Here is a 23,205-nt window from a genome sequence, read left to right on the forward strand (position 1 = left end):
TGTACATTTGGAGCACAATATTCTTTGGTAGTAAATCATGGACTGTGGGGAACACGGAACATAAGAGAATCGAAACGTTTGAGATGTGATGCTACTGAAGGATGTTGAAAATCAAGTGGGCTGGTAAGGAATGAGTAAGAAATTTATGAGGATGTTCGTTTGGAGCGCAACATTGTTTGGTAGTAAATCACAGACCGTAGGAACCGAAGTAGAATAGATTCGATACATTTGAAATATGGTGCTACCGAAGGATGTTGAAAATCAATTGGACTGGTAAGGAATGAGGATGAAAAGAAAGGAACATTTGGAAAATGTTGGAGGGAATAGCCTCCATGGTGTTAAAGGGAGCTGTAGAGTGTAAGGAAAAGACAGAGTTGGGATACATCAACAAATAATTGGGGACGTGGGATGCAAGTGCTGTCCTGAAGTGGAGAGGTTGGCACAAGAGAGGAATTCGTGGCGGACAGCATCAAACCAATCAGAAGACTGAGGACTTAAAAAGAGGAGAAAAAAGTCATTCTCATAGGGGTCACCGCCTCATGTCCAGAGTTTACGGTTGTATCAGTGCAAACTGGCCCGCAGCTGGAGGTGACAGGATCCTCCAAATCTATGCCCTTCCAAGGCTGGCCTACTTCCATGAGACATCCGCCATTTGGCTGGCACGATCCAGGGGGTTAGTACAAAATGGTTTTCTGCGTCCTTCCCCTTCTGAGACACCAATGTAGCGATGCGACGGGTGTGGAACGGCATTGTTCCGTAGCAGTCGTCGAGAGGTGTGTTAGGCATGCAAACAAAAATTCCATGAAATTAAATAACTATTCAGTGGATGTCAACAGAAGAAGCTGGAAGTTCATAACGTCATACCGTTGTACATCCACACGTTATATAATAGAAACACCAGATATATTCAGCATGCATTGTTCTTTAATTGTCTACGTACCTTCTCCAATTTTTATGCAACGCATTCTAGCACCCCCACAGATCGGAACATTCTTCTTTCCTGTAAATAATTCAAGTCATGTCGTCAACTTGACTTACAACATATACGTTATAAGCGAATTCACATATAATGCTACAGTTTACAAGTGAAATTACATAGTATGGTTTATAAACTACGTTTTAACACAGTAATACATTAGTGAAAGTACATAGTGCATTAAATAAGCCATGCGTAATTAAAAAACTTTATATATACAGTTTACAAGTGAAATTACATAGTATGGTTTATAAACTACGTTTTAACACATGTAATACATTAGTGAAAGTGCAGTAAATAAGCCATGCGTAATTAAAAAACTTAATATATATATACTGCACAAATTGCAAATTAATTATAAAACCAGTCAACCCTCGATTCTGTAAAGAACCGAATTATGATGTATAAAACGGCTTCAGACGTGTGGTTACTTTACAAGCAAAATGAAATAAAAGTATGGCATCGTTGGCCGGGAGGCCCCTATTCGGGGAAGATCGGCCGCCAAGTGCAAGTCTTTTTTCATTCGACGCCACATTGGGCGACTTGCGCGCCGGTGATGAGGATGAAATGATGATGAGGAGAGCACAACACCCACTCCCCGAGCGGAGAAAATCCCCAACCCCGCTGGGAACCGAACTCGGGCCCGCTTGCATTGGGAAGCAAGCACATTACCACCCAACTAAGCAGGCAGACCACTTTACAACTGAGTTCATGTGTTAAATATTTCACTTTAAGCATGTAAGAGAGAAAAAGTTTAGGAACGGTTTGAAATTATGCTCAAAGTTTGTTGGAAGTCGCTGAACTCTCATGATGAAACACTGTACGAATGTTGTCTGGGTGATTTGCGCTCCTAAGCAGAAGCTAGGTTACTGTCTCAAAGTTTATGACCCCATATCTCCTGATCTATTTGTCATACAATAATATAATTTTGCAGGTACATTAAGTGATGTATGTGCATACTATCTGAACGGTATTTTGCAAATAGTGTCAGTAGTGAAGAAGTAATCAATTAAAACGTCTTCCCTAATGCAGAAGCTCGATTGCATGAACAGTGAAAATGAGAAAGTGATAAAATTTTTCCTTTCATCGTTTTGTGTGAGATGTCAACGAGGAAAATTTGTAAAGTTTTGAAATTATGTGCTTCCCGCCAACTGGAGCTGTAGAGAAAAGGCTACGGAACAAGCCAGAACCTGCCACATACCAATGCTGCCAACTGTTGAAGAGTTATGAAGGTGGAGGCATTACTTTTCAGTCAACCATCGTACATTCGAAATAGCAACTATGTAGAAAGTTTACGAGTATCGAATTCCGGTTAATTTGTGGAAAGCTTCAACATCACGAGTGAGCCGAAGTTTACACGCCTTTGCCATGAGCTACGTGACACATCCAGTTTTAAATGTAGTGAGTGGTACTGAAAGTTTTAAATGTAGAATTGTTTACACGATTACGATAGCGAGGACAGTTGTGATATAAATGAAATGAACCTTAATGCGATGGTTGATTGGCTAATGATGGCCGACACTGCCAGTAATAATGCATGAGCCTGGGCTACGACACATTCACCACTACTCAGATGGACCGGCTAGTTAAGTTTAAATTCATATATCTTACTTTCTTATTGGCGAGAACAGATTCATTCGAAATAACCCTCTATCTGACAATGATAGTGACTCAAGACGAACGTTGGCTTCTTAGAAGCAGTCATTTTAGTTAGCCTCGTGTGGATTCTGATGTAACCACCCTCTGCTCATTGTCCTATTATCGAACATAGTACTTTCAAAAGACATTGCAGAAGAGTTGAGATGGTGTGTAGAGGGGGCAGGCAACAATTATCAAGAGGATCGTGGAGTGTATAGTAATCTAGAAAACTGTCCTGCTTTTGTGAGTGCATAACTACATTCTCTAGGCGAAGAGATTGGCACTGTCAGTGCCATAAGCGCGTAGTTGACAACGGAACTCACTGCACAGAAGACGTAAAAAGTGTATTCAAAGGACAATCTGTCTTATGAAATATTCTCATGATGACAGCCCCGTTTGAAAAAAATTCTGGAGGTGAACTAGTTCGTATTCGGAGCTTGGGCATGAATGTGTAATAGACCTTAATATCCAGGAGAGAAAATTAAAATGGAGACTGGCAGAAACAAAAAAAGCCTGCGAAAAAAAGAGAAATGCGTTAGCATTATAATTAAGTGTAAATATTAGGAAGACTTTTCTCAAGATTTTTATCTGGATTGTAGCCTTGTACGTAAGTGAAACGTGAAGGATAGGCAGTTCAGACAAGAAGAAAATAGAGCTTTTGAAATGTGGTGCTACAAAAGGATGCTGAAGACAGGATCAAACAACGAATGTGCAGGTAATGAATGGAATGGGGGAGAAACTAAATTTGTGGCACAGCCTGACTAAAAGAGGGGTTCAGTTAACAGGACGCAACTTGAGTCTTCATGGAGATGTCAATTTGGCAATGGAGGGAAATGCAAGGCATAAAAATTGTAGAGGAAGACCTAGACTTGTTTTCAGAAACCAGGTTCAAGTGGACGTAAGTAGGAGGGCAGAGGCGATACAAGAACATTTTACACTGTTGCCAAATTTCTTCCCCCTCCACCCAGGCTGGTACAGTGGCAACATCAAAATTTTATTATGCAAATTAATCAATGTAACTATGAAAAATAGCCATTCCCGCCCCTTCCTTTTCCAAACCTGAAGTATTGGCGTGAATTGCGGATTTTGGCGGGAAACAATCAGTCTCTATTCACCTGCATGAGAGGAAGGTTAGATTAGTGTACTTTATTTATTTTGGGTGTTATACTGAAGATCTATACTAATTCCGTAATTAATCATAAAGATCTGTCCTAATTACACTTCCATATGCACAACGCAACACAAGGACCTAAAGCTGCAAACAAATCATACTGACAATGTCATAAAACTGATGTTATCCTGCTGGAAAGAAATTCACAATACTACTCGAAACTAGTAGCAGACACACTCAAAATAAATTGTGACTCTACATAGGATGATCCCTTTACCTACAAGTCGAAATAAATCTCTCTGCTTCATTTGTGAATTAACGGTAGAAGACTGGGGTGGAAGGTACTATCTTTATTTTTGGCAGGAAATATGTTCAACAGAGGAAATGTTGGCGTTGGACAGAGAGGAGTTTAATAAGTCAGCACACAGCTGAGGTCTGTGTCTATAACCTCCTACATGAGGAATGGAAGAGAAATGGAAGAAGCTGATAATGGATGAGTGAAGGGGGAACACTTTTCACCAAATAATGGTGATGCAGCGGGATGAAGTGAAGATTCATTTTACAACTCATAGAGACTATTGACTGTGCTGGAGCTGTTCGTGTTTCTGGAATGGCTGGTCATTTGATAGTGCAGTAGACGACATTGTGCATCCACCGCTCTCGCTTTTTACCGACCGCGTGTGTGTCTCGTTGCTTGACATCAGAGTTCGCTACAAACATCTCCCACTGCGTTTATGCGTGCCCTTTTCAACATACATCCTGCAGCACTGGTACTCGAAATTAAGTAGACGGTGCTCTCCTTATTTCTCGACAACTTCGTCCTATTCCACTGCCACTGAGAGATCACCTAGGTGTAGCTGATGAGTACCAAGTACACTGTATAGAGTAAGAAGGGATAGGGCAGCGAATCATCACTGAGTTGTAGAGAGGCCAATACACGCTGCCATACGGATGGAAAATGCTTCACTGTTCTCAGAAAAAATCATACAATCCAGTAATTAAAGAGCACTCGAAACCAAACAGTCTAATTCAAACACACACACACACACACACACACACACACACATGGTAAACGTTTCACTGCTCTCGCAAATAAAAACATTAAAATTAATGCGAGAAAAAACACTACCCACCCATATATACAATGAAGCACAATACATCATATATCGAAAATTAACGAAAGGGCGTTGTAATATCGTAACATACCCGTTGTCGTTGTTGTTGTTGTGGTCTCCAGTCCAGAGACTGGTTTGATGCAGCTCTCCATGCTACTCTAAGGTGTGCAAGCCCCTTCATCTCTGAATAACTGCTGCAGCCTACATCCTTCCGAATCTGCCTAGAGTATTCATCTCTTGGTCTCCCTCTACCATATTACCATCCACGCTTCCCTCCAATACTAAATTGGTGATCTCTTGATGTCTCTGAACGGGTCCTTTCAGCCGATCCCTTCGTCTAGCCAAGATGTGCCACAGATTCCTCTTCTCCCCAATTCTATTCAGTACCTCCTCATTAGTTACGTGCTCTACCCATCTAATCTTCAGCATTCTTCCGTAGCACGACATTTCGAAAGCTTCTATTCTCTTCTTGTCTCAACCAGTTATTGTCCATGTTTCACTTCCAGACATGGCTACACTCCATACAAATACTTTCAGAAAAGACTTCCTGACACTTAAATCTATACTCGATGTTAACAGGTTTCTCTTCTTCAGAAGCGCTTTCCTTGCCATTGCCAGTCTTCATTTTATATCCACTCTACGTCGACAATAATCAGTTATTTTGCTTCCGAAATAGCAGAACTCTTTTACTACTTTAAGTGTTTCATTTCCTAAGAGAGAAACAAGGCTTTTATTATTGTCGGGGTTGTGTGCTTATATATATATATATATATATATATATATATATATATATATATGCTCGCTTGTATGAGGTGCACTGAGATTAAATACAACTCTTACACTGAAATGTTTCCTCTCTTTCAGAACTGCGAGCACTTGCTGAGGCCACTTCAGGCGACGTTGGGCGTGTCCCATTGGCAACCGCAGTTGCACTTTTAGACAAACAACATGCGGTCGTCTTTGTTCAGAATAGCCGTCATTTATCTTGCTTTGTTCTTTTGCCCGCTGAAGTCATGGCCTATTATACAGGGTGGTCCATTGATAGTGACCGGGCCAAATATCTCACGAAATAAGCACCAAACGAAAAAACTACAAAGAACGAAACTCGTATAGCTTGAAGGGGGAAACCAGATGGCGCCATGGTTGGCCCGCTAGATGGCGCTGCCGTAGGTCAAACGTATATCAACTGTGTTTTTTAAATAGGAACCGCCATCTTTTATTACATATTCGTGTAGTACGTAAAGAAATATGAATGTTTTAGTTGGACCACTTTTTTCGCTTTGTGATAGATGGCGCTGTAATAGTCACAAACGTATAAGTACGTGGTATCACGTAACATTCCGCCAATGCGGACGGTATTTGCTTCGTGATACATTACCCGCGTTAAAACGGACCGTTTACCAATTGCGCAAAAGGTCCATATCGTGTTGATGTATGGCTATTGTGATCAAAATGCCCAACGGGCGTGTGCTATGTATGCTTCTCGGTATCCCGGACGACATCATCCAAGTGTCCGGACCGTTCGCCGGATAGTTACGTTATTTAAGGAAACAGGAAGTGTTCAGCCACATGTGAAACGTTAACCACGACCTGCAACAAATGATGATGCCCAAGTAGGTATTTTAGCTGCTGTCGCGGCTAATCCGCACATCAGTAGCAGACAAATTGCGCGAGAATCGGGAATCTCAAAAACGTCGGTGTTGAGAATGCTACATCAACATCGATTGCACCCGTAACATATTTCTATGCACCAGGAATTGCATGGCGATGACTCTGAACGTCGTGTACAGTTATGCCACTGGGCAAAAGAGAAATTACGGGACGTTCTATTTAGCGACGAAGCGTCATTCACCAACAGCGGTAACGTAAACTGGCATAATATGCACTATTGGGCAACGGAAAATCCACGATGGCTGCGACAAGTGGAACATCAGCGATCTTGGCGGGTTAATGTATGGTGCGGCATTATGGGAGCAAGGATAATTGGCCCCCATTTTATCGATGGCAATCTAAATGGTTCAATGTATGCTGATTTCCTACCTAATGCTCTGCCGATGTTACTACAAGATGTTTCACTGCATGACAGAATGGCGATGTACCCCCAACATGATGGATGTCCGGCACACAGCTCGCGTGCGGTTGAAGCGATATTGAATAGCATATTTCATGACAGATGGATTGGTCGTCGAAGCACCGTACCATGGCCCGCACGTTCACCGGATCTGACGTCCCAGGATTTCTTTCTGTTGGGAAAGTTGAAGGATATTTGCTATCGTGATCCACCGACAACGCCTGGCAACATGCGTCAGGCATTGTCAATGCATGTGCGAGCATTATGGAAGGCGAACTACTCGCTGTTGAGAGGAATGTCGTTACACGTATTGCCAAATGCATTTATGTTGATTGACATCATTTTGAGCATTTATTGCATTAATGTGGTATTTACAGGTAATCACGCTGTAACTGCATGAGTTCTCAGAAATGATAAGTTCACAAAGGTACATGTATCACATTGGAACAACCGAAATAAAATGTTCAAACGTACCTACGTTCTGTATTTTAATTTAAAAAACCTACCTGTTACCAACTGTTCGTCTAAAATTGAGCCATATGTTTGTGACTATTACAGCGCCATCTATCAAAAGGCGAAAAAAGTGGTCCAACTAAAACATTCATATTTCTTTACGTACTACACGAATATGTAATAAAAATGGAGGTTCCTATTTTAAAAAACGCATTTGATATCCCTTTGACGTATGGCAGCGCCATCTAGCGGGCCGGCCGGCCGAAGTGGCCGTGCGGTTAAAGGCGCTGCAGCCTGGAACCGCAAGACCGCTACGGTCGCAGGTTCGAATCCTGCCTCGGGCATGGATGTTTGTGATGTCCTTCGGTTAGTTAGGTTTAACTAGTTCTAAGTTCTAGGGGACTAATGACCTCAGCAGTTGAGTCCCATAGTGCTCAGAGCCATTTGAACCATCTAGCGGGCCAACCATAGCGCCATCTGGTTTCCCCCTTCAAGGTAGACAAGTTTCGTCTTTGTAGTTTTTTCGTTTGACGCTTATTTCGTGAAACATTTGGCCCGGTCACAATCAATGGACCACCCTGTATATGTGTAGCTTTTGTCGGCCGGCCGACCACATGCTCGGCCGACACGCTGATGGAACTATTTGTGCATCAGAGGCTACAGATTCTAAGAACAGACCAGGGAATTATTTCTACTTCTGCGAGGCTTGAGAGAGGGGAGAGATGGAGGAGGGATAGGAGGACTGAGGTAGTGATTCTGGAGTTCTTAGTCTGTTAACACAAGCCGAGTATAACATGTCATTATGGTGGCGTCGGAGTTTTAGTTAATTTCTGATGAATAATGCATTTTGTTTCGTTGTGGGGGAGGGCGTGTGGTGGGTTTTTCATGTTACTATCGATGTATTTCTCTTATGAGAGTAGTGAAATATTTACCATGACCTGCTTGTGTGTGCCTTTGTGTGTGTGTGTGTGTGTGTGTGTGTGTGTGTGTGTGTGTGTGTGTGTGTGCGTGTGTGTGTGTTTTTTTTGAATCATCATGGCTGATCGTTTTCCGAGTGGACTTAATTTTTGGATTCTATGATTGTTTTTATGACAGCAGTGAAGCATTTACCATGATCAGTGTGTGTGCTCGCCTCTGTATGTGTGTGTGTGTGTGTGTGTGTGTGTGTGTGTGTGTGTATTTGAAGTATCAGTGCTATTTGATTTCGAGTAGTGTTTAATTGCTATATTATATAATTTTTTTCCGAGAGCAGTGAAGCATTATCCATCAGTTGTGGGCTGGCCGGTGTGGCCGTGCGGTTCTAGGCGCTTCAGTCTGGAACCGCGTGACCGCTACGGTCGCAGGTTCGAATCCTACTTCGGGCATGGATGTGTGTGATGTACTTAGGTTAGTTAGGTTTAAGTAGTTCTAAGTTCTAGGGGACTGATGACCACAAATGTTAAATCCCATAGTGCTCAGAGCCATTTGAACCATCAGTTGTGATAGCTTGTATTGTGGCCTTCCTACAACTCAGTGAGGGTTTGCTGCCCCATCCCTTCTTACTATGTATCAGTATAAATGTTACTCTTCAGCTACACCAAGGTGAGCTCTTGGGGGCAGTGCAATAGGGCGAAGTTGTTGAGAAATAAAGACAGCACCGTTTATTTAATTTCGAGTACTGTGCTGCAGCATATATGTTGAGTAGAGCATGCATTAATGCAGCGGGAGGGGTGAATGCAGCTCTTGGGGGCAGTGCAATAGGGCGAAGTTGTTGAGAAATAAAGACAGCACCGTTTATTTAATTTCGAGTACTGTGCTGCAAGATATATGTTGAGTAGAGCATGCAAGAATGCAGCGGGAGGTGTTTGTGGCGAACTCTGATGTCAAACAGCGAGACACACACGCGGTCAGTAAAAAGCGATAGTGGTGGACGCACAGTGTCGTCCTCTGCACTGTGGACTGACCAGTCATTCCAGAAATACAAACAGCTCTAGCACAGGCAACAGTCTCTATGAGTTGCGAAATGCATCTTCAGTCCGTCCCGCTGCATTACCATTGTTTACTGAAAAGCATTCTCCCTACAGTCATCCATTATCAAAAAATGGTTCAAATGGCTCTGAGCTCTATGGGACTTAACTGCTGAGGTTATCAGTCCCATAGAACTTAGAACTACTTGAACCTAACTAACCTAAGGACAACACACACATACGTGCCAGAGGCAGGATTCGAACCTGCGACCGTAGCGGTCGCGCGGCTCCAGATTGTAACGCCTAGAACCGCTCGGCCACTCCGGCCGGCCATCCATTATCACCTCCTTCCATTCCTCTTACAGGAGGCTGTAGACACAGACCTCAGCTGTATTCTTACAGGTAATACACTTATTAAACTCCTCTCTGTCCAACACCAACATCTCGTCAGTTGAACACATTTCCCCCAAAAATAAATATAGTACCTTCGACTCCAGCCTTTTTCCCTATTATTTGCAAGTAGAGATGAGAGTTTTATTTCGACTTGTAGGTAAAGGGATCATCCTATGTAGAGTTACAATTTATTTTGAGTATGTCTGCTACCAGTTTCAGGTGATATTGTAATCTTTTTTCAGGGGGATAGCACCAGTTGTATGACATCATCAATTTTTGAGGTATACTGCGATTTCAGACACTCCTCGTGTAGTGCTGTGCATATAGATGTGTAATTAGGAGCGATCTTTATGATTAATTTCGTATTTAGGACCGATCTTTATTTCAGTTTACCACCCAAAATAAATAAAGTACGTTAACCTAAGTGTCCTCTCCTGCAGCCAGATAGGGAATGACTGTTTCTCTGCGTAGAGGGATGTACTAGGCCTTTCCACCCAGAAGGACCGGGGTTCGAGTACCAGAAATGGCATCTGTCATTATGAATTCCCCGCCAATTCCTGGGTGGGGGGTGGGAGTGGGGATTGGATGTCAGCAGAGGCATGGGACAAAATATTCCCGCCATTTTCTTGATGTTTCCGCCAAAATTCGAAACTATCCCTAAAATTCAAAATTCCCACGAAAATTCGAAATTCCCGTCTATGCAGTATCACAGTATGGGGGAGGGGGAGGGAAGAGGGGAAGTGGGAGTGTAAGTGTAGGGAATGGCTAATTTGCGTAATTAATTCGATTAATTTGCATAGTTCAACTGTAATGTTACCACATCTAACCGGTCTTTAGACGGAAGTCCACAACAATAATAGCAGCAGCAGCAACAACATTAACAAATCCAGGAGAGAGTTGTCACGAAGAGAACGAAAAAAGGTTAATGCTCTACAAATCGGAACATGGGCAATTGGAAGTCTGAAGTGAAACTTTTTAAAAAATTGTGTTTTGTCCCCCTCGCCACACATGCTGGGTGGGGCCTAGGGCGGGTGCGGGGGGGGGGGGGGGGCTGTCAGCGGTAAAGTTCTCCGCTCTTCGGCCATGCAGATTAAAAGAATGTATAATGAGAAATCGAAAGAAAATTTGGGGCTGTTTTTTATTTTAAATAAAATCAAAGATGGACTGCTGCAAAACCAAAATATAGGAATCGCTGCACTTTCACTTAAAATCTTGAGGACCTGCACTACAGTGAGAAGTATTGTTGGAGGAGAGAGTATGTTCCATAGGGTTGAGAGGTGTGGGTGAAAGATAGGGATCTGTTAGGTAGGAAAAACGATGGGGATGATGGGCTGATTGGTTGATCTGGGGGAGGGGACCAAACAGCGAGGTCATCGGTCCCCATAGGTTGGGGAAGAATGGGAAAGGAAGTCGGCCGTGCCATTTCACAGGAACCATTCCTACATTTGTCTGAAGCGATCTAAGGAAATCACGGAAAACCTAAATCAGGATGGCCAGACGTGGGTTTGAACCATTGTCCTTCCGAATGTGAGTACAGTGTGCTAACCATTGCATCATCTCGCTCTGTAATGGGGATGATAGGTAAGTGTTGAAGCAATTAGTGGGAAATACAGTCTGTGGGAAAGGCAGAGGGTGAGGAGTAGTATGTAGGGCAGCTGTTACGCGAGGAAAGGAACGGGAATAGATGGAGAAGGGAAGGAAGAGAAGAGCACTGATGTGGAGTGGGATAGAGGAGGGAGAGCTAAAGTTTGTAGGAGGGATAAGTATCAGGGCGGATCTCATTGTCTGGCAGCGGTAGCTGGTTGAGGATGCATTGGGATAGGGTATGGAGTGTGTTAGGTGTAGGGATTGAGGGATATATTTGTGAAGGCGCAGCAGCACACCAGTGTTGTTGATCAGAGAAGAGAGAATGGTGTAATTGGAATCTAGTTTGTGAATAGTACAAGAGATATGGAGATGTTCGATGTGGATGATGCGTGGTGGGAATTTGATGAGATGGTAGAGCATCAAGGTGGGATAACTCGAAAATCGATTACAACACGCTGTTTCTCACGCACCAATATAGTTACTTTGCACACTACCATCTTATGCGATACAATTTGAAGCCCTCTCGTGACAGTGGACTGCGAACATGTAACCATAAACAACAAAGATGTAGAACATTAAACGCTGCTTCTATTTAAAAGGCTATAAGAATTTTCACATAAAAATTCGGAGGCATTGCTTTTCAGAATAGCTTCGTCACTTGGAAACGGTGCAACGTATCGAATTTTTTTCTTAACGATTATTTCTCAGCATAACCTATCCTGTAACCCCCTTACAAGCTTTCCACACTGTTTTTGACCACCCTGCATGTGCTTTCCGTTCCAATTTATTGCCCTGTACTCTATTCTTTTACCGGCGGCTACGCCCACAGGTGCAGACAGCACATATAATGCACACATCTCCTCCTCTGCCCTCTTTTCTATCCATTTCCTCCTCCTCCTCCCTTTCTCTTCCTATCTATTTCTTTGTCCATCTCTCTGTCCATTTTCTTCCCCCCTCCCCTGTCTGTTTCCATCTCCTTCTCCCCCTTTTCCTTGTCTGTCTTTTCCTCAAAACTCTCTCTATCCATCTCTTTCTCACACATCTCTTTGTCCATATCCTTCTCAACCTCTTCTTGTCCATCTCCTTCTCTCGACTCTCCCTGTTTATCTCCTCCTCCCCTCAGTCCGTCTCCTCCTGCCCCTCTTCACTTACCATCTGCCCACTGGTCCTCTCCATTTATGTCCTATATCTTCCCCTCCCCCTCTTTCAGACCATCTCCTACATTCCTCGCTCTGACTGTCTCATCATCCCTCCTCTCTGACCGCCTTCTCCTCTCCCCTCTTCCTTTTCCACCTGTCCACTAGCACTCTCCAGCTTCTACCTACCTCTTACCATTGCCCCTCCTCCTCCCTCTCTGAGCATCTCACCCATCTCTCTAGCCATCCCCTCTTTCTTCCTCTCTCTGTCCATGTTCTCCTCCCTCCTCTCTCACTGTCCATCAACCCATCCCCCTTTCTATCTGCCCTCTTCTTGTCCTCCTTCTCTCTGTCTATCTCACCCTTCCCCTATCTCTTTCCATCTCCTCCTTGCCATCTCTCTCTTCATCCCCTCCTCCAACCTCTCTCTGTTCATCTCCTCTACCCTCCTCTGTTTTTCCAGCAACCCTCCCCTCTATGTTTGTCTCAGTCTTCCACCTCTATATGTACATATCCTCATCCTCCTCTCTGTCTGTCTAGTTCCTCCTCTCATGTCTCTCTGTCCATCTCCTACTCCCACTTCTCTTTGTCCAATTCATCCTCCTTCCTCTCGCTATTCATCTTCACCTCCCATACATCTCTTCTCAGATGTGCCCATCCACACGACATTACCCACATGACACACCTGTCGTTCAGGGCAACCTAGATGTCACAGCAGTATCAATCCTTTTCACCCACAATACCACCCCTGTGGGAGACAGGTGGTTCGCAGTACTTCTTCCCAGAAAATAAGTGGTCTGTATAGGAAATTTAGTTGACATCAGTCAAGTGATCTATGACACAAACACACACACACACACACACACACACACACACACACACAGAGAGAGAGAGAGAGACAGAGAGAGAGAGAGAAAGATTCATTTTTATATATGCAAATGATTTCCATCTCGTTTTCAACCTGAGGGTATATAATCCGCCACAAATCTTATAAATCTCATCTCTGAAACGTCGAGTTTCCTCTTGTCTGATCTATCTATTATCTGGTTCTCGCTATCGTATGTTAACTATGCTGCCATCATCTCACAGAATTTTCTGTGTGTTGATATCTGGGTTTCACCTCTTCACATCCTGTAATTATACGACACATTTCTTGAAATTGCTTATGTTATTGGTAAACTCGCAGTAAGGTACTGTTGTGGCGTAACAAGCTAGTTACGCCACATTGCGAAGTGAGCCGAAAGAAAGGCACGCGTACACACACACCGACTGGCGTCAAGTCTGGAACAGGATAACTATTGAATGGTAGCAAGAAAAGTACGTAGCTGCTTTATACTTAACTTTTATTCTTGGATGAAGACAGCGTTCTTCTTGAAACATTTATACTATAACTCTCAAAGTAGGTAAGGCTAATGCCGCCTTGCTAGGTCGTAGCCATGGACTTAGCAGAAGGCTATTCGAACTGTCTCTCGGCAAATGAGAGGAAGGCTTCGTCCGTATTGTCGCTAGCAATGTCTTCGTACAACTGGGGCGAGTGCTCGTCCGTATCTCGAGACCTGCCTTGTGGTGGCGCTCGGTCTGCGATCACACAGTGGCGACACGCGGGTCCGACATGTACTAAATGGACCACGGCCGATTTAAGTTACCACCTAGCAAGTGTGGTGTCTGGCGGTGACACCACAGGTACTTTATACCCTAGGTTACTGAAATGACGTAGTTATTCTATGATTTCATTATTTATAACTATTTTATTTCTGAGATTTTGATGCCATTAAAAGCCCCATCACTAGATTAAAATCTTTAGCCATGTTCTTTAGCCTAATCACGACATGTTTAGGATATGATATTAACAGTCGAGCAGTTAGGTACACGCCTGATCTATTAATGTTTAGAGAGAACATCTGGAAGAACGTATGAACTCGGATTGTTTGGGGCGCCTGGTACTCACTGGGCATGTAGTAGGCAGCGCAGCCGCACCGCTGGACAGTGAAGTTGGCCAGGCACTCAGTCATGCAGTTCTCCTCGCTGTAGTAGCGGAAGAAGTAGAGGCTGCGCTCCGACGAGAAGTAGCAGCGCCGGCCGTCGGGTGAGTAGCTGTGCAGCGCCTCTGACGTCATCATGACACGCGGCTGCACGCTGACCACCACGTCGCGGTCGACCGGGATGCGGAAGAACTGCGTCTTCATGTTGGGGAAGTCCCCCGGGCTATGCAGCAGCATCTGTCGGATAACAGCACCAGTCCCTTATTTCTTGTTACACTCACTATTTCTCCAACTTTTATCTTTAGTACGATTGGCTGTTAGTAACATATTTCCTGAAGGCATGCACCCTACTGCATGGATAATGCTGATGGTGTTCCCCTGTCTAAAATATTTTGGAAGTTAAATAGTCCTCCATTCGGATCTTCGGGAGTGATCTGCTAGGGAGGATGTCATAGGGAAAGAGTAGCGTAGAGAGCTAGATCAAACGAGTCTATGCACTGAAGTTGGAAACAGCAAGAACTACATAAGAGTTGAATAACATGAAGGGGAGGCATCAGTCAGGTGAGTGGGACAGTGTTGCAACCCATCCCTCCATGTTGTTCAGTTTGTACGTAGAGCAAGCAGTAAAGGAAACCACACTTCTTTTTTTGAGTCATCAGTCTTCTGACTGGGATGTTGCGGCTGTAACCTCATAGATTAAGGGTCGACCTGCGACAGCAATCGTACAACTTGCGTACGGGCCGCTAGACTCCGCCGCGAGTGCTAAGAGTGCATTGCGATCGCAGGCGCGCGTGTTGCGTACGGGCCGCGAGGTGCCGCCACGAGCGCAACCGTATACAAGTGCAGACGGAGTTCGGCCAGCTCTCATTTGGTTGGCATCTCATTTTTGCCTATTCTCTTATTTGCTTAGTTGCTTAGATCTTATTAGTTTATGGCTCATGTTATTGCGCTCTCTTTCAGCCATTCTGATTGTTTTGATTAACTCCCAATTGAGAAGTGCTCATTTTGGTATTTCACTTTTGCATACTTCTCATTTTGCTAATAATTTGCTCCTTAGCTTTTTACAGTTGAATTGATTAACATAGTCTCATGTACTGTTTGTTCATCTCAGTCTGTTCATATTTTGATATTCTTTAAATACTGTAATAATTATCGGAAGCATTTCTTCCCTTAAACTTGTGTAAAGTATTCTCGATGTAGAATTTGTTCTGTGACACAGGTGTAAGGTTTTGATTATAAATTATATACGAAACTGTGCTTTAAAAGGAATTTATTTTTTCAGCTTGTACTACATCCGACGACAATTTTGTGATATGAGGGAGAAATTTGAGGGGCGAACCCACGGAAATAGTCTTAAGTGATCCCCTTTAAAAATAAACATTTGTGTGACACTGAAAGACGTGACACTGTAGGCACCGAAAATTTATATATACATAAAATTATACGTCACACGGCCCGCTACGAGTTCCTCTCCTATGCCAACCTCTTGATCTCAGAGAAGCAAAAATGGCTCTGAGCACTATGGGACTTAACTTCTGTGGTCATCAGTCCCCTAGAACTTAGAACTACTTAAACCTAGCTAACCTAAGGACATCACACACATCCATGCCCGAGGCAGGATTCGAACCTGCGACCGTAGCAGTCGCGCGGTTCCGGACTGAGCGCCTTAACCGCGAGACCACCGCGGCCGGCCTCAGAGAAGCACTTGCAACCTACATCCTCAATTATTTGCTGGATATATTCCAATCTCCGTCTTCCTCTACAGGTTTTGCCCCCTACAGCTCCCTCTAGCACCATGGAAGTCATTCCCTGACGTCTTAACAGATGTCCTATCATCCTGTTCCTTCTCCTTGTCAGTGTTTTACACATGTTCTTTCCTCTCCGATTCTGCGTAGAACCTCCTCATTCTTCACGTTATGAGTCCACCTAATTTTCAATATTCTTCCGTAGTGCAACATCTTATATGCTTCAATTCTCTTCTGCTCCGGTTTTCCCCACGGTCCATGGTTTACTACCATATAATGCTGCGCTCCAGACGTACATTCTCAGAAATTTATTTCTTAAATTAAGGACTATGTTTGATACTAGTAGAATCATATTGACCGGGAATGCCCTTTTCGCCAGTGCTAGTCTGCTTTTGACGTCCTTCTTGCTCCGTCCGTCATTGATTATTTTGCTGCATAGGTAGCAGAAATCCTTAACTTCATCTACTTGTGGCCATCAGTCCTGATGTTAAGTTTCTCGCTGTTCTCATTTCTGCTGCTTCCCATACTTCTGTCTTTCTTTGATTTATTCTCAGTCCATTATTTTTACTCATTAGACTGTTCATTCCATTCAGCAGATCATGGAATTCTTCTTCAGTTTCACTGAGGATAGGAATGTCACCAGTGAATCGTATTATTGACATGCTTTCACCTCGAATTGTAATCTCACTCTAAACCTTCCTTTTATTTCCATCATTGCTTCTTCGATGTAGAGATCGAACAGTAGGGGCGAGGGACTACATGTCTGTCTTACATACTTTTTAATCCGAGGACTTCATTCTGGGTCGTCCATTGTCATTCCCCCTCGGCTCTTGTACATATTCTATATTGCCCATCTCTCCCTATAGCTTACCCCTATTTTTCTCAGAATTTCGAAGATCTTGCACCATTTTACGTTGTCGTACCCTTTTTCAAAAATGGTTCAAATGGCTCTGAGCACTATGGGACTCAACTGCTGTGGTCATCAGTCCCCTAGAACTTAGAACTACTTAAACCTAACTAACCTAAGGACATCACACACATCCATGCCCGAGGCAGGATTCGAACCTGCGACCGTAGCAGTCACACGGTTCCGGACTGCGCGCCTAGAACCGCGAGACCACCGCGGCCGGCTCGTACCCTTTTTTCCACGTTGATAAATCCTATGAACGTATCACGATTTGTCTTTAGTCTTGCTTCCACTATTTAAAAGCGATTACAAGCAGCTTCAATTAGTTTCATGTACGTAGCATATGTGATTATGTGTGTTGTACTCTCTGTTCATTGTCATTATTTAAACAAAATAAGTGTTCCTGATAGGAACGTTCAGTGCAGAAAATAAGGGCAGGTTTTAATACAAAACAGCGTAAAAGAACAATTGCACTAAATACTCAGAAATAAAGCAAACGCTCCAATTCCGCGATTCCAACTAATGCCTCCAATTCCGCGATTCCAACTAATGCTTTCTCGAGGGCTTCCTTCTTTGTAATACAAACGCCAGAACTTTAAATTCCCTCTCAAATATATCTGGATGAGACCATCCCTGCCCCACTAATCGTTCAAATGGCTCTGAGTACTATGGGACTTAACTTCTGAGGTCATCTAGTCCCCTAGAACTTAGAACTACTTAAACCTAACTAACCTAAGGACATCACACACATCCATGCCCGAGGCAGGATTCGAACCTGCGACCGCAGCGGTCGCGCGGCTCCAGACTGTAGCGCCTAGAATCGCTCGGTCACTCCGGCCGGCCTAGACGTTCATCTGGTATTTGGCTGAAATACAGGGTGTTCAGAAATTCCCGTTACAAACTTCTGGACTTGTAGAGGGGGGTGAGTACATAATATTTTGAATAGGAACCCATGTCCGAAAGTTTACCGCTTCCGTACTACAGCATTTGAAAATGTTTGCTATGTAGGTATGTGAATGGCTGTCACAGAGTGCGAGACGGGGGTGGGTCGGCGAGGGGAGGGGCGGTTACGTTGAGTCGGCTGATGGCATTTGACGTCTATCCTGCGTCCCTTACCTGGTTCGAGTCTCATTCACGTGTCTGAGTGATAGAGCAACATGTTTGAGTACACGTTTGCAGAATACACCAACTTCATCCTGAATGTCCACCCCCGGTAGCTGAGTGGTCAGCGCGTCAGAATGTCAATCCTAAGGACTCAGGTTCGATTCCCGGCTGGGTCGGAGATTTTCTCCGCTCAGGAACTGGGTGTTGTGTTGTCATGATCATCATCATTTCATCCCCATCGACGCGCAAGTCACCGAAGTGGCGTCAAATCACAAGACTTGCACCCGGCGAACGGTTTACCCGACGGGAGGCCCTAAGCACGCGACATTTATTTATCCTTCTGAATGGCGAAGCTCACGCTACAGGAAGAGTTGCTCGGCGTCTTTGTCAAGATAGTTCTCGACAGAGTCCGACTCCATCATCTAGCGTTTTCCCTACAATTACGCAATGGCTTCGAGAAAGGGTACCTTCACTGTCAGCAGGTCCGACTGCCGTGTTGCTAGAAGACTCCGCACACCCGAGTTGTAAGTGATTGTATTGCATCACGTTGAAGAGAACCCATCAAATATTACACGAGCAATATCTTTAGCTATTAATGACTGGAATTGTAGAACAGATGAGGTACTGGGTCACGCCTAATCAGTTATTTGCATAAGTGGTCGCGAAATGATTGCAGCACGGAAATGGTACGTTTCCGGACATGGGTTCCAGTTCAGAATATTATCTATTCATTCCCCTCAACAAAACCTAGAAGTTTGTGACGGGTTTCGAACACCCTGTATATCCGTTTTGCCGATGACATTGTGATTGTGTCAGAAGAGGCAACGGACATGGCAGAGGAATGGAACAGAATGAATAGTTTTTAAAAAACTGAGTAATTTGTTTTTCAGTCCCAGTTGCCCAATTTCTTACACCATGGCTGCTTTTGGTTTCCCTGGATCATCTTCAGACTTATGTAGTTGCATCAGTAGTTGAAATACTAAATGTCTTTTTCCAAAGCTGTTTCACAGAGGAAGACTGCACTGTAGTTCCTTCTCTAGATTGTCGCACAGATGACAAAATGGTAGATATCGAAATAGACGACAGAGGGATAAAATCGCTCAAAAGAGGAAAGGCTGCTGGACCTGATGGGATACCAGTTCGATTTTACGCAGAGTACGCGAAGGAACTTGCCCCCCTTCTTGCAGCGGTGTACCGTAGGTCTCTAGAATAGCGTAGCGTTCCAAAGGATTGGAAAAGGGCACAGGTCATCCCCGTTTTCAAGAAGGGACGTCGAACAGATGTGCAGAACTATAGACCTATATCTCTAACGTCGATCAGTTGTAGAATTTTGGAACACGTATTATGTTCGAGTATAATGACTTTTCTGGAGACTAGAAATCTACTCTGTAGGAATCAGCATGGGTTTCGAAAAAGACGATCGTGTGAAACCCAGCTCGCGCTATTCGTCCACGAGACTCAGAGGGCCATAGACACGGGTTCACAGGTAGATGCCGTGTTTCTTGACTTCCGCAAGGCGTTCGATACAGTTCCCCACAGTCGTTTAATGAACAAAGTAAGAGCATATGGACTATCAGACCAATTGTGTGATTGGATTGAAGAGTTCCTAGATAACAGAACGCAGCATGTCATTCTCAATGGAGAGAAGTCTTCCGAAGTAAGAGTGATTTCAGGTGTGCCGCAGGGGAGTGTCGTAGGACCGTTGCTATTCACAATATACATAAATGACCTTGTGGATGACATCGGAAGTTCACTGAGGTTTTTTTCGGATGATGCTGTGGTATATCGAGAGGTTGTAACAATGGAAAATTTTACTGAAATGCAGGAGGATCTGCAACGAATTGACGCATGGTGCAGGGAATGGCAATTGAATCTCAATGTAGACAAGTGTAATGTGCTGCGAATACATAGAAAGATAGATCCCTATCATTTAGCTACAAAATAGCAGGTCAGCAACTGGAAGCAGTTAATTCCATAAATTATCTGGGAGTACGCATTAGGAGTGATTTAAAATGGAATGATCATTTAAGTTGATCGTTGGTAAAGCAGATGCCAGACTGAGATTCATTGGAAGAATCCTAAGGAAATGTAATCCGAAAACAAAGGAAGTAGGTTACAGTACGCTTGTTCGCCCACTGCTTGAAAACTGCTCAGCAGTATGGGATCCGTACCAGATAGGGTTGATATATGAGATAGAGAAGATCCAAAAGAGAGCAGCGCGCTTCGTTACAGGATCATTTAGTATTCGCGAAAGGGTTACGGAGATGATAGGTAAACTCCAGTGGAATACTCTGCAGGAGAGACGCTCAGTAGCTCGGTACGGGCTTTTGTTGAAGTTTCGAGAACATACCTTCACCGAAGAGTCAAGCAGTATATTGCTCCCTCCTACGTATATCTCGCGAAGAGACCATGAGGATAAAATCAGAGAGATTAGAGCCCACACAGAAGCATACCGACAATCCTTCTTTCCACGAACAATACGAGACTGGAATAGAAGGGAGAACCGATAGAGGTACTCAAGGTACCCTCCGCCACACACCGCCAGGTGGCTTGCGGAGTATGGATGTAGATGTAGACCAGTAGTCCGTCGTGACTGTATGGGGAATACAGATCACAATACAACCGTTGTGGAACTGTGACTGAAAAATAAACAATATATAATTTTTATTTAAATATCAATACAATTACTGAATTCCCTCGCTACGAACATGTCGGCTGTAGTGGGAATGGTTTGTGTCTTGTAAAGAGTTTATAAGATGAATGACAACAAACGTAAAATAATAGTAATGGAACATAGCCAAATTAAATAAAGTGATGCCGATGGAGTTATATTACGGAATGATGCGCTAAGGTTATTCTATAAGATTTACTATTTCGGGAGCAAAATAAGTGATGATGGCTGAAGCGGACAGGATATAAAACGCAGACTGGCGATAGTAAAAACAAGTGTTTATGAAAAAGAGATATTTGCTGACATACCATACAAATTTAAGTGTTAGAAGTTGAGCTTGTACGGAAGCGAAACGCTGACGATAAACAGTCCATACAAGAAGAGGTAGCTGGGTGGATCGAACAAATTAGAGGAATTATTGAATAGAATTGTGGAAAAAAGAGATCGGTTGATAGGACACATCCTGAGACACGAAGGAATCGTCAGATTCGCAATGGAAGTGTGGGGTATGAAAACTGTAGAGAGAGACAAAGCATTGAATACAGTAAGCAGGCTAAAACGGACGTAGGTTGCGGTAGTTTGCAGAGAGGAAGAGGTTTGCACAGGATAAATTAGCGGGGAGAGCTGCAACACACTACTCCCGCACTACCAGTTCTCCTGGTATTTGGTTGAAAAGAACCGAGCTTTCCAATGGGCAGAGCATCTCACAGTCCGCTCTACTGTTTGGGGTAGAGGAAAAAATAGCTCCAGTTCATCGATCCCAGACAGGATGTTTGGGAAGGTTCCGTTAGTTGTGTAAGGTTAAGGCTGGAACTGGAAATATCCTATGTCCCACTCCCAGCTCGTCAGGGCTTTGCCGATAATCGAGCTCTGCAATGAATCATATCTGGAAACGGTAAACTCAGCCACTGTAGAGGAAGACAGAGATAGAAATACATTCAGCAAATAATTGAGGACGTAGGTTGCAAGTGCCTCTCTGAGATGAAGAGATTGGCACAGGAGAGGAATTCGTGGCGGGCCGCATCAGACCATTCAGAAGACTGATGACAAAAAAAAAAAAAAAAAAAAAAAAAAAAAAAAACCAACTTCATTAACCTACCTATCTCATCTACAGCATTTTTCTAAAGCTTCTACTCTCTTCTTCACCGTAGTGTTCACTGTCCATGCGTCACTTGCGGAGAAGTCTACACTCCACTCGAATACTATGAAAAGTCTTGCTGAAACTGAAATTTACATTTTATGCTAACTTATTTCTCTTTTTTAGGAAAGCTTTTCTCGGTATTGTCAGTTTCCGTTTATCTGCACTCGTCATCAGTTAGGTTGTTCCCCAAATAGTAAATTAGTCTATTACTTTCACAATGCCATTTTCTTTTCTAATGCACTCAGTGTCACTTAATCACCCTCCCCCCGTCGTACTTGTTTTAGTTTATGTGATCTTCATCTTTTAAGTTACTATCAAGATACTATCTGCTGTGTACACCAGTATCACCACACAGATGAAGCTCATGAACTGGAAACTATTCATGTTCCCGCCACGAGAAATGGTTCAAATGGCTCTGAGCACTATCGGACTTAACATCTGAGGTTATCAGTCCCCTAGACTTAGAACCATGTAAACCTAACCAACCTAAGGACATCACACACAGCCATGCCCGAGACAGGATTCGAACCTGCGACCGTAGCAGCAGCGCGGTTCCGGACTGAAGCGCCCAGAACCGCTCGGCCACAGCGGTCAGCCCGCCTCGAGACCTTCAAACAGTTCGCTCTATTTTCCTAGCAGTTGTATTAGCTGCCACAGAACTACTTTCCCCTTTCCCAGAATAGAACGCAGTTGGACAGCATTTCGCCGGCCACGGATAAATGGAAACGCACAGCCACATTCGGCCAGAACGGACAGAGGGAGGAGCATCTCAGTTGACTTTCGATGCCACTGTAATAACAAAATTTACGAAACGACGAAGTATCTGAAATTGGCAGGTGGCACATACCCGTAAAAATACACTACTGGCCATTAAAATTGCTACACCACGAAGATGACGTGCTATAGACGCGAAATTTAACCGACAGGGAGAAGATGCTGCGCTTTTCAAAGCATTCACACAAAGTTGGCGCTGGTGGCGACACCTACAACGTGCTGACATGAGGAAAGTTTCCAACCGATTTCTCATACACAAACAGCAGTTTACCGGCGTTGCCTGGTGAAATTTTGTTGTGATGCCTCGTTTAAGGACGAGAAATGTGTTACCATACCGTTACCGACTTTGATAAAGGTCGGATTGTAGCCTACCGCGATTGCGGTTTATCGTATCGCGACATTGCTGCTCCCGTTGGTTGAGATCCAATGACTGTTAGCAGAATATGGATTCGGTT

The 23,205-nt window shown here is 43.8% G+C and overlaps 1 protein-coding gene across 1 annotated transcript in view; it reads right to left on the reverse strand.

Moving 5' to 3' along the window:
* Nucleotides 1–23,205, reverse strand: part of LOC124798546 (pickpocket protein 28-like) — a 276,442-nt gene that overhangs the window by 87,159 nt on the left and 166,078 nt on the right. The window contains exons 7-8 of the mRNA XM_047261997.1: nucleotides 14,375–14,645; nucleotides 941–1,000 (exon numbers count right to left, since the gene is read on the reverse strand). Coding sequence (XP_047117953.1) covers nucleotides 941–1,000; nucleotides 14,375–14,645 — 331 coding nt within the window. The remainder of the gene's footprint in view (nucleotides 1–940; nucleotides 1,001–14,374; nucleotides 14,646–23,205) is intronic.

Source organism: Schistocerca piceifrons, chromosome 5 (genome assembly GCF_021461385.2).
Source record: "Schistocerca piceifrons isolate TAMUIC-IGC-003096 chromosome 5, iqSchPice1.1, whole genome shotgun sequence".
Taxonomy (NCBI): Eukaryota; Metazoa; Arthropoda; class Insecta; order Orthoptera; family Acrididae; genus Schistocerca; species Schistocerca piceifrons.